Genomic DNA, 12594 nt, shown 5'->3' on the forward strand with positions numbered 1-12594 from the left:
ATAGGAAATATGATAAATAGTGTTGTACGGTAACGTATATTTTTCTCAAGCACGATGTACAGGAACTTGTGCTTTACTTGAGAACGTGCTTGCAATCAATGTGTATTTCTTTGCAGTATTTGTATTGTACATTGTAGTTTTCACTCCATTGCATTAATTCAACAGCTGTAGTTGCAAGTTACTTTGAAGATGAACATTTTACATAAAAAAACACACAATCTGCTTATCAAATATAGTGCATTGTTAAACTACAATATAGTATATGAAGTAGTTAAAATGACAACACCTACAACAAAAGGATGCTGCCTTCATGTGAATTCATCTATAACTACCTGACAAAAGCCATACTGTCTGAATGTTAGTCATGCTCTTGATCCTTAAAGTGTATTTTGCTGCTAATACTTCCACTAAGTAAGATTGGTGATCCAATGCTTCTTTTCATTAACCACTGCTAATACTGATAAACTCTCTTTTTCACATTCAAGTTAAAAAAAATTAATAGGCAAAGCCTGATTATCAAGATCAGATTACTTATTTACTCATCAAGTGGTTCTTCCTCTTCTTGCATTTTAGGTAATGTTTTCCATGTTTTAGGTAAATTAAGAAACGTAGTGTGTTTTTAGCGCCGATGTAACAAGCTCCTTTAAAATAAAATGTAACAGATAGAAAGTATATATGGTATCTACGTGGTAAATAGACTAATATGCACACTACACAGGTGGATTTTTTTCAGCATGTTCCAGTCCAAAGTTCAGGAACCACAATCGCAAAGGTGTGATCTCGCTCAAAGCCCTGGCAGACGACCCATTACTGATATGGGACTGGAGTCACCCAGTAATGTAGGCGTGGACAGAACGTTTTGTTTGATCGTTTGATTGTGGATTCGATAATATGATAATAATAATTTAAAAAATATGTTCCAAAGAAGTCACATGAAGTAGCTCCCGAGCTTACTCAACATTCTTGCACCACATAACTCTACATTGCAGATACAGTGGTATTTACACACTTTACGCTTTTAAATTTGGTGGTTGGTGTTAATTTCCTACAGCACTTGAAGGCAGCATCCCATCCCAGCCAGGGGCCTAGCCAAGCACTCCACCTCGCCCTGCTGGCTGTTTGGGCAACTTCAGGTTTCTACTAGCAAATGTGGCTTTTGAGGTTGTTTCATACATGGCCCTTAGAATTTAACGAGCGTCGTCTCTGGAATGAATTAAAAAAAAACACAGCCTTCATTAAAGAGATAGATAACAGCACAAGAAGTGACAGCACTTAGCTATAGAAATCTTTTAAACAACTTGTGTTAAATGTTGATGCAATAATTCTGTTAACAATGAAGGGAAAAAAGGAGTCCGATACCTCACATGGCCCTGCTTTCAACACTGGGATATTGCACACACTAAAAGCACTCCGTCCTCCTAATGGGGACAGAAGTGGAGGAGAGGATGAGAAAGGAATGCATTACGTCTGCATGGCATGTGTAAACATCCAGAAAGCCAATATGCCTTTCGTCTCACTACACACACGCGCACACACACTTAGACATACAGGCTGACTGCTCTGGGCAACTGTTAGTCTGGTATATTTATATATATTTTTATTTTTTAGCCATGTGTCCCTGGATAACTCTGCTGTCTACTAAATTGTAAAGTAGACCCCCTTTTCCATTGCTGAGTGTGCAGTTTTGCAGACATTAACACCAGATCGTGTGCGAGCTTGTGTTGGCTCTGTGGCAAGAAAAAAAAAAAAAAATGCTGGTCCTGTTCCCAGAAAGTAGCCCGTAAAGAATTAGAAACAGTCATGCAGTAATTTTAGGTTTCTCCTGTGCTCCTCCTCTTTACCACAGCTTTATTTCCACAGCTTGACGTCAGTCGGTCAACACCGTCCACAGCGAGGAGGCCTCCGTGAGATGTGGAGCACAGCGGCTGCAATAGGTGTTCACTGCTCAAGGTTTGACTAACTGAGAGAGTGTGAGATGAAGAAAGTGAACTCTGGGAAAAAAAATAAAAAATAAGGGGGACAAGCTGCTGAAAAAGCACAGAGCAGCAAGATGGATGTGCTGAATTAGACCCCTGCGTATGTCTCTATCCCTGTGTTAGTTTATAGAGAGGCCATTATGCTGCACTTCTACTATATCTCACATCAGGACTTTTTGAGGCATGCAGTCCTGAGGCAGCGTCTGAAAGCCGCTGATTGAATAGCAGACAAACAGAGAGAATACAACGAGGGGACAAAGCGTCAGCCTGGATCCTGAGCTTGGCAGCAGTTACCGCAGACAGGGATTAGTAGTAACAGTAGAAACTATTCCAGGTGAGCCACTGTTTGGTTGTGTTTTTGTTTTTTTTTAAAGGAAAACCAATGGACACAGAGAATAAATGTTGCTGCTACTCAAGTATTTTAATTCTCTCTCCATCTCTTTTTTGACGTGGGAGGAATGTGACTGGAGGAGGGTAAAAAGCTGTAAAGGAGAACGAGACACATGTGTTCACTAAGAGCTCTGGGCTGGAGGCCAGCTTAGCAAAGGGCAGCAGAAGGATTTTAGAGAGAGCCCAAATGACATGTCCTGAAATGTAGGCCCTGAACTCCTCACAGGGAGAATTGGGACCATTACTTACCAACAGGGACTGGAGAGTAGCGGGCTACTAACCTTAGAGGGAGCAATACAGTGTGAGATGATGCATTCATTCTGAATTCAGATCTTAAAACTCTGCTTCAATTTCAATATCTATACTTACATGAAAAGCCACATCTGCGGCTGATTGCTGTGATAAATGTGACAATGACAAAGGCCCAAAAAAAGATTAGATGATGCTTTCAAGATCCATTTAATGTGTTTCAGTTTTTAGGACACGCTCTACACTCAAATGGCTCTTAAGTCGAAGCACAGTCCCTGTTGGAAAACTAGGTACATTACTCTTAGAATCCACTAGATGGCAATAAGATCCCAGTATAGGACAGAAAATGTGTGTCAAACACCTACACAGCAGTGAGCTCCCTCAGTGGTGTTCTTGTATTTTCCTACGCTGTGTCATCAGGGTGAAACTATTCTTTCTCTATTTGGGACTTGCTTGAAAAGAGTCATGTCAGGCTCCAGAATCAAATGAATTAAAATAACTTGACGCAAAAAGACGTCTTAAAGTGTAATCTGTGACTCACATGTCAGAGTGGATACATTACATCACCACCTTTACCCACCTAAAAGATGTTGTTATCCATTAACACCATGTGATACAGTCGGAACATTTAGATGTAGAGACATCAAATCTACAGAAAATATGATAAAACATTTTTTAAATGATTAGAATGAATAATTAAATGCAATATATTAAAAAAAGGGTGGTCCATGGGTGCATGACCTAAATATTCCTACATTCTGTGGACCTACACACTAAGAAAATGGAGCTGAATGGCACTAAAAGTGCTTCTTTGGCTCATAATCAGATCTTTAACAGCATCTTTGTCAAATGAAAACTTTTCCCCAACTAAACTAAACTAAACTAATCTGAGGGACCAGCAGAAAAACCTCTAAAGAACCACACATGGGTGCTAAACAGAACCACTGAAGAACCACTACCTCTTGTGTGTAGAACCTCACTCAGACCCAACAGATCACTGCAGCCTGATATAATCCTCGTGACTGGTCCAGACAGAAGCATATTCTGGGCTGAACAAAGGTCGTTATCGCCACAGCACACTTGAGAGTAAATATGCAGGCAGCAGCTCCAAACACCTGATCCCTCTTGTTTTGGCTGTCACTGAATGTGTCCTGGCAGTTACTGTCATTCACACTTTAAGAGCGATGAGTGCAGGCGGTGTTTGTGTGTTTACGGAGCTGATACCCTCCTAACTCCCATCCTCCCCCCACCCCCCTCACCCACCCACCCCTCTCTCTCCACCTGGCCTGCCGGCTCTGACACCCGCACCGCGGCTCTGCTTGAAAACAAACTGCGGCGGCGGCTCCGGTTTCCGGGGCCCGATCGATGCGCTGCACGGTGTCGCGTTGCTCGGAGGGCTCGGGTATCGATGCATGGCCGATCGCTATCATAATCACACTTCCCCCCTCTTATCGCTTACCTACTGAATAAAACATCTGCCTTCCTGCTCATGGATCGCTCACCGCCCCAAAATCTGGAGGGAAAGAGACTTCTTGAAGTGTCTTTGGGATGAGTGAAGTAACATGAGAGAGGTGCTCGATGATACCCAACAAATGAGGTCCCCACAGTTGTTTTTATCTCAGGCATCTCCAAATAGACCCACCAGCTATTTGACAGTGCTTTGTCCCAGGACGCTGCAACTGTGAGGGAAATTATTTTGAGATGTGATTTAATCCTAAATAACCTTCAGGTTCTTGACAGAGTAACTTCACTTCCATTCAAAGGCCTCATAGAGACATTCTTTTTTATTTTGCTGGTGTCCCATCATGCACTGGACTTCTGCCACACCTTGTAGGCAAAAAAGTAAAATTTGCATACATACAGGAACTGACAGGACTGTGGCTGAGTGGATTGATTCTCATAAATGGTCACACAAGCGCTGGAGTCCAGTCTTATTTCACTTCAGTATGAAGTGATCATCTGCTTAGGCACTGCGATGGCATGGTCCCAGAGGAGCATCAGCCTTATATGATATAACATTTCTAAGCATTTGTATTTAAATTTAATTGCCAGTGAATTGGCGTATCAGTATCAGTTTTACTTTAATTCTGAGTTGAAGGTCACAGTAAAGTAAGATTTTTTTGTAGTTACCAGACAAGACTTTCGAGGCGTGAATTCCTATGTCTGATCAGAGGATTGATCTGATTGCGCTGGCCCAACAGGAGAACTACTGCAACCAGTCATTCAAGGCCGGACGACTCTACACCAAGTGGTACGACAGCCTGCTGGGGTGTTGAATCCACCCATGTCCCTGCATTCATTCAGAGGGAAAAGGCACATTACAAAAGTACAGACCCAGGACTCATCAGGACCTTTATCGTGTTGATCTCCAGGGTTTAGTCTTTGGTTTTGTGTGGAACCTCGTTTGGTGACGGACCACCTGAGGCAGCTCAGTTGGCCGTGAGGTGCGATAAAAATCTCCAAAATCTCATCTGGTGGGGCCTCCTGGTGGCCACAGGGCCCGAAGCAGCTGCTGTGCTTCTCCGTGCCCTCGGCTGGCAGCGCAAGAGCTTTCTGTTTTTCAGGCCGACGCAACATGATCTCCTCAAACTTTTGGTGGACCTCAAGGTTTGCCTGGAGCAGGAGCGCAATAGGTACCATTTACATTAGTCATAGAAAAGTCATAAAGGTTCATTGCACTTCAAATCCAGTGCTCAGGTTGATTCTCCTGGTGGCTGAGTCCTCCTTCCGACCCAGCAGGCTTCACCTGAGAGCTGTAAATCACCAAAGCCCACACACTGATCCACCACAGGTGCTGGCCTCAGGCTCTCTATAGTCAACAGTGAGAGCAGTAAGATGCTGTCTAATGTAAGGTTTGGTAAGTCAAATGTAGAGATAGTAGGACAATGGGATACTTCATGCTGATTTTTATAGGGCAATATAAGCTGCTTTTGCTCACAAAAATGCGTTTTATATTCTAATTATGAGTCCTCCAGCAAAACCAAAGGGGATTTCAGCACTGATACAGATGTCGATGCCACTCAGCTCTCCAAAAATTGGAAAACATACAAACAAGCTCTCTATTTACTCACACGATCAAAACTCCGTACACTTGACCACTAAATCTGAGAGCACAGAGGAGAAGAGCTTAGGTGCCAAGTGTTAGCTAGAAGTAAGGCGAGACTAGCTGTCAAGCTATTAAGACAATTAACAAAGTGGTCAGGAGGGGCTGAGCGGCAGAGGGGAACGGCCTGAAATGGAGAGAGACGAGGGTGTGAAGTGACAGTCAGCACATCTGGTCTCATCAATAATGCAGCGGCCCTTTAAACGGCAGTTTGTCGCATATTGAGCGCTGCTGACTGAAATCAAGACCGACACCCAAGATGCTGTCAGGGGAGAGTGAAAGGGTGACAGCGGGAGGAGGAGAAAAAGGGGAGGAGGAGGCTGGCAAGGGTACCCAAGAAAAAAGGGAGTGAAAAGAACTTTTCACCGAGGCTCTCTGATCCATTTGATGAGTGCGATAGATTAGTGAGATAAACATTCTATTATATCACACTACTGGTATAATAGAATCTCAGACTGTTCAGTAAAGATAAAAGTAGAGATATTATTGAATACAAGTAGCATCTTTAATCAAACTAAAATTCAGCCATGTTTTCAAAGCAGGGAGAAAGTTGGAGGCTCAAAGTAAAAAAACACACCCTCACAACACTCGAGTCTAGCCGTCGCTTTTATTATCAAAATGAAAAATACGGAAGGCTTCTATCAACATTGCAAAATCAGGTTTTCTCCAAAGAGCACACACATCATTCTGACACTATGTATCTGAGCCAACAGTGACCGCTGTGATCACAACAAAACAACACCAAAACAAAGAGGTTTCCATTAATGACAGTCCACCTTTAACCCAACAGGGGGAAAAAAAACGAACATATAAAAAAGCCAGTTGTGGGTGCCTAGAAAGAGTTCATTTTCCTGTGATCAGAGGATTTCTCAGCACGATGATGACGGAGTCCCCCCTCAGGAACATTTTAGAAATGTAGCGGTCCTTATTCACAGGCTTAGACTTCTTCTTTCCCTTCCCGCTCTTGGGAACTTCTGTCCACATCTCCTTCACATTCTCCAGGACCATGTTACAGTGCCTGAAATGACAGCGAGGACGTTAAACACCGAAACATAGCATTACTAGTTTTGTAAGGGGAAAAAAAACAAACAAAAAACACTGAAAAGACAATGGGCCTCATGCGGGAAAAAAGCAACTAAATTTAGATTTAAAAAAAATAAAAATATAATTCATATATGGTAACATTTGTGCCCGAAATACGTCCCCTTATGTGGCAATTTTTTGGGGTGTCAGTCATGCTAATGTACAAATCTGTGAAGCTGGTTGATTTGTTAATAACAAATCCTTTACATTAACTAAAGATTTTTTCATAGTAATAAGAATTATCTAATAGTAATTATCCAGTTTAAATGGAATGAATTTAGTGTCTAATTCTATGTGCATTCCTGATGGTTCATGAGAAGACTGAAAGCATTCGATTTCCCCGCTTTGAAATGTACGAAGACAATCATGTCTGTGCTTAAGGCAACAGTGTCTCAATCTGGGTGATCACAGAACTTTCTCAGTATGAAGCTGCTGTGCTAAAATACATTTTATACAAAAAATGTGATTTTAAGTAGTTTAATATTTTTTGAGACAGTTAAATCAAGACATCGGTATTTAGACAACATCATTTCTTACTATCCCGGTTTAAACATCACAGCAGGTAAAGCCCATAGGGTGAAAATAAGCTTGAATAAGATTGAAATACTGTAACACCAAATGATCATGACAGTTATTGGTTATTGATATCAGTTAAAACACCATCTTGAATTAAAAACAATACTAATAATAATAGAAGTGAAATATTAAAAAAACTGCAATATAGATTAAAGTATTGATCTGATGCTATACTACCAGATCTGTTAAGTAACAGGTCAGTAACAGGGCTCGCTACCTGTCAAAAGCCTTGACTCTTCCGAGCAGCTTCTTGTTGTTGCGACAGTTAATGAGGACCTGCGTGTTGTTCTTGACCGACTGGGTGAGCACAGACAGGGGGCCCGTGTTGAACTCCTCTTCCTCTCGTTTCTGGAGCTCCTCTGGAGTCATCTCGGACTTGGGCTTTGTTAGCAGACTCCTGGGAGAAGACAAAAAACAAAACAGATTAAAATATCGACAATAATTCAATAAGTGTAAATACAATGGCATATTGGCATCGGTGTGGCAGGAATACTGCCTGTTGGTGTCTGATAATACAGCCAATAAACTCGACAATGTAAGAATGGTAGCGTTAATACAGTAATGCACCAGTCTAGACTTTTTCAGTCGGCATACGCACCACACCCTGAACACACCCTGTTCCAAATTCTCCCCTCTGGCAAGCGCTACAGATCACTGTGTGCCAAAACAACGGGACACAACAACAGATTCTACCCACGGTCAGTGTCAGAAACTATGTATTTATTCTAATATACACTGTTGCTGTTCTTTAAATGTTTTTTTTTAACATATCGTACTGTATACATCCATCCATCCATCATATGCACCAACCTCAGGTATGTAATAATGTAACCTGTACATAACCATCCTATATTTAAAATGTTTGCGCTCTGCATCATTACACAACTGTCTTCACCACTTTTTCACATTTGCTATTAACACATACATTAATGTGTATTTACATGAGAGCAGTGGAAAAAACAGTCAGATTCATTGTATGTGTTTATATAAAAATTAAATATCAATAATATATTCTGTTCGGCTGACTATCATTTTACTTAATATCTTAACAATCGTATGGACTTGAACCAATAAATTGCAAAAGGTTCAAGACACGTGACAAGACATGAAGTTAAAATGTGTTTGTCAGAAATAAAAACTTCAAACACACCGTAGTTGGTTTATTATATCTTTTTTTTTTTCTTGTTTCAAATGTAACTTTCAAGAGGTGGTGGTTTCATTTAAACGCGGATATGGTATAAAATGGGAGACGATTAACTCAGCGACGTTAGAAGGAGGCTGTATTATCCAAGCCGAGTGTTTATTACACGCTGTAATAAGACGACCAGTCAGAGGAAGCTACATGCAAACACTTTTGTTCTTGATTTAGCTTCCGGCTAACTAGCTTGTAGCTGTGTTATTGATTCGTAACCGTTCAATTATGCAACAAACTAGTTTAAACATTGTGAACACAACTTTTTATTTTCATATCGTAACAGGAACGTAGTTGCAACATAGCTGAGCTTGAAAATATGTGGCAGCTAAAAGACATAAAAAGGTCTGCGGCTAGCCGGCCTTAGCTCCTAACATGCTAGCCAGCTTAGCATCGTAACTGTTAGCTGCCAGCTGCTACGATTCAGACTTCAGGCTCTGAGACCGAAAATGACCAACTCCCCCAAAGACCTGCTGATCCCAATATATACTTACATGTTTGCTGATTTATTCAGACGCGTCTCCAAAATCTCGTGTCCAGTTCGTGTCCACCGGCTACCTTCGTATCTGCAACGACGGACTCGCGTGGATCGAGCTACTTCCGGGTCACAAATACGCGCCTCAATGTTTTTTGAATAACTTCCGGGTGAGGACACCCTCCTGAAACATTGTTTTCTGCACCAGCTTGAGACCTTGTTATCAATACACACGATTTAACATGTTGTGTTGCAGGCTGTCAGTAAAGTCTGGTAGTGGTGAAAAGTACATGTTGAACTAATGAACTAATGAGAGGTATTTCACCTGCGATCTAGTATTTTATAGTACACTTCTACTCCAATTACATTAATGTATATATACACACGATAAAATGGTGAATACCAGACCAATTACAAGATTGAAATGCTGATCACAAGTTAATGCATCAGTTATAATTACAAAATATTACAAGAGCCAATATATTAATACTATGACACTGACCAGGTCCATATTCTACGCTATACTGTGCAGTCTGCTTTCACGTTTGACACTGTAAGTACTTTTTACTGATAATACCTACATTATATAGGTCTTCTCAGTTTTGAATGCAGGAATCTTACTTAAAAAATTGAGCATTTTTACAGTAAACCATCTACAGGTACTACTTTTTTTTGCTTAAAATGGTCTGAATACCTAGTCGACCACTTCAGACAAGTTGATGTTGTCATTATTATTATCATTATTATTATTAAGTTCAGTAGTAGTAGTAGTAGAAGTAGTATGTGGTAACAGTAGTATGTGTTATTCATACCTTATGTACAGAGCATCAGCCACATAGGGCCTTTCTTTAAAAGAAATTGTCCCAGGATAAGAGATGGCAGAGGGAGCAGCCAAAGTGATACGGCAGACCCAAACAGATAAGTCTTTGTTTTGCTCTTTAACACAACAAGAACAAGGGGGAAGTGTGTGTGTGTGTAAGAGTGAGCGAGAGAGAGAGACAGGCTACATTATCTACACAGCAGCAATGAGACATTGAGAGATTGGCTTTCTGGCGAGAGACAGACAGACGCCTGGGGGTGTACAACCCACCCACCTTATTTCAAAGGGTGGCAGGTCTACCTGTGGAAGCCACTTGCTGCGGATAATGGCAGCCTGTGTGCTGGCGAGAGGGGTGAGCGTGTGGGATTGATTTCCAGAGCTGTACTATATCTTTATGAAGCACACCTAGCTCAGCCAAAAGACTCACATCTTAAACTGTGGAGCAGTGGGCCTGTAAAATGAGCCTAGTGTGGCATTAGCCAACATGTGATGGGACTGCACGGACCTGAAAACGCTTCTGTCGTTGCCCAATTAAGAGAGCAGAGATTAACCTTCAACCATTAAATCAGATGGGCAAGAAGAGAATACTTGTATTACTCTGAAACAACTGATTACATTCTAAATGCACTTTATTCACACCTCCAGTATTCAGTACTCCAGTGTTGCTTTCTTTAGAGATTCAGCAAGTTATTTGCTTGCTTTTTCCCCTTATTTTTTTACATTAATCTTACAGGGGAAGAAAGCAATAAATTGTGATTATAAAGAATAAAAAAAAAAACTCCTTTTGCTGTCTTAAACATTTTACACCACCCTGCTTTTGTGTCTCCCCCCCCTCCTCTCCCTCCTTATAACCTTCATACAGTCCCTTGAATAATTCACCTATAATCTGTTTCACTCTGCATGGATTTTGGTGGCACAACTCCACTAAGTAAGATAAGTGAACGCAATTAGTAACACATGGCTCACATTGAGAAAACAATCTTAATCTTTCTGTCATGTACAAAACTTCCAGCACATGATCAGCAGCAAACTGTCCCATCCCAGGTGTCTGCGCCGAAGCCCACATGGTAATGTGTGTGTGTGGGTGATTTTCAGCTCTGTGGTTATTAGTAGAGCTGTCAAAGGAAGGTGGTTATTTACTGCAAACAGTATCTTCTTACTCGTGCCTGGGGGCATAAAGCACCATAAACCTGTTGATTCACAGCTCTGTCCCCCCTGCTCTCTTACCACAATTGCTCATGCCAGAAATGAAAATATTATTATCTTCGCATCTATCTAGACCGTGAGTTTGCCAACAGTGGAGTTACCTGATCCGGCCCAGTCTGCATTAACCACAGGCGACTGTGAATGTGGCTGGGCCTGGAGAGGTGACGGGCTGGGGTCTTTGGATACAAAGAGTCTTTTGTGAGAAGGAGGCAGCGGTCCAGGACGCCGCTCTAATCTGCATCCTCACACATGCATTTCTTTATGAATTTATATCTGAAGGGAAGAGGTGAGGGAAAGGTCAACAGGCAGTGATGTCAGCGCCGGGTGAAACACGAGACGGATCAATAAGATGGAAATGAAAATGTCACGTCTACCTGTTGGAGTTACATCACAGTCTGCCGCGCTGCTTCAGCACCACGCCTTCAGGTGCACATTTGACCTTTTGATCTTAACAATCTTAATAGGAAAAAAAAAGAGGCAACAAATAGGCCTCTGCGCAGTGATTTCTCTAATTTGACTTTAAACTATTAAAGCAGTCTGTACGGGCCAGTCCTTACTGTGCGGGCTCAGACCCTCAGAGTGGAACCATTTAATAACACAGCCGAATAGGAACAATCAACAACAGCAGGTTTTAATGAGGTGAAAAGAAAACACAATTAAAAATGCATTATTTATCGTTTCATTACATGTAGGCTAATTAAGGTAGTATTATCATATTGTTTGAGTTGCAACATTAACGAAATCGAAGACAATAAAGACTGGTTTAACCATTATTTCACATTGTAATTTTGACCTACACTCTATACTTTTTTTTTTTTTTTTACAACGATTTCTCCTCCACGGGATAAAAATAATTTCATTCCATTTTTTTAAATTAAGTTTTTCTCTCGCTTATGTCAGAGAAAATCCACAACTTCAAACGACATTTAAGCAGCTTTTAAATGTCTGGGTCGACAGGCTGGCAAAGGAATAAGTTCAAACTGTGCGATTATTTCGTTTTTTCTTTTTTAATTTTATTTCATATTTAAAACGACATTTTTCAGTATTTCGCGGAAGGGTTATTTCAGATGGTGGCATTCGGCCTAAAATAGTACGTGACATGCGCACTAACATTTCTATACTGACAAGTGCATACACATATGTGGAAAATAATAAATGCAAAAAAAGAAAAAAACGTAACAAAGGGGAGAACGTGGTGTCTAAAATAGGGATATAGTTGGAATTAACAGACGTGTTAATGACATTTTCAAAGACGATAACTTCACCCTCTCTCTGGTTCCACTGATAAGCTGTTTAATAACCAATGCGCACATAAAAATAGGGCCTACCTGTTTTTGCACGTTTTAAAAAAAAATAGCACGCTGTTTATGCGTCAGCGAATTTTTGTTAATTTGTCGAATCGGTGACAACACGCGTTCTGATGACATAATACAGTTCTAGTGCAAAGCAGCTCCCGTTTTAGTTCAGACATCTGTCACTGTAACACAAAAAAAACAATTAGGGACACATATTTTTCATTAACCA

The 12594-nt window shown here is 41.0% G+C and overlaps 1 protein-coding gene across 1 annotated transcript; it reads right to left on the reverse strand.

Moving 5' to 3' along the window:
* Positions 1-6306: 6306 nt before the first annotated feature.
* On the reverse strand, positions 6307-9160 carry snrpd2 (small nuclear ribonucleoprotein D2 polypeptide). The gene is made up of 3 exons (XM_070829205.1): positions 9064-9160; positions 7595-7774; positions 6307-6736 (listed from the first exon to the last, which is right to left on the reverse strand). Coding segments are annotated over exons 1-3 (357 nt in total). The 5' UTR covers positions 9066-9160; the 3' UTR covers positions 6307-6561.
* Between the last annotated feature and the right edge of the window lie 3434 nt (positions 9161-12594).

Source organism: Pempheris klunzingeri, chromosome 4, assembly GCF_042242105.1.
Source record: "Pempheris klunzingeri isolate RE-2024b chromosome 4, fPemKlu1.hap1, whole genome shotgun sequence".
Classification (NCBI taxonomy): Eukaryota; Metazoa; Chordata; class Actinopteri; order Acropomatiformes; family Pempheridae; genus Pempheris; species Pempheris klunzingeri.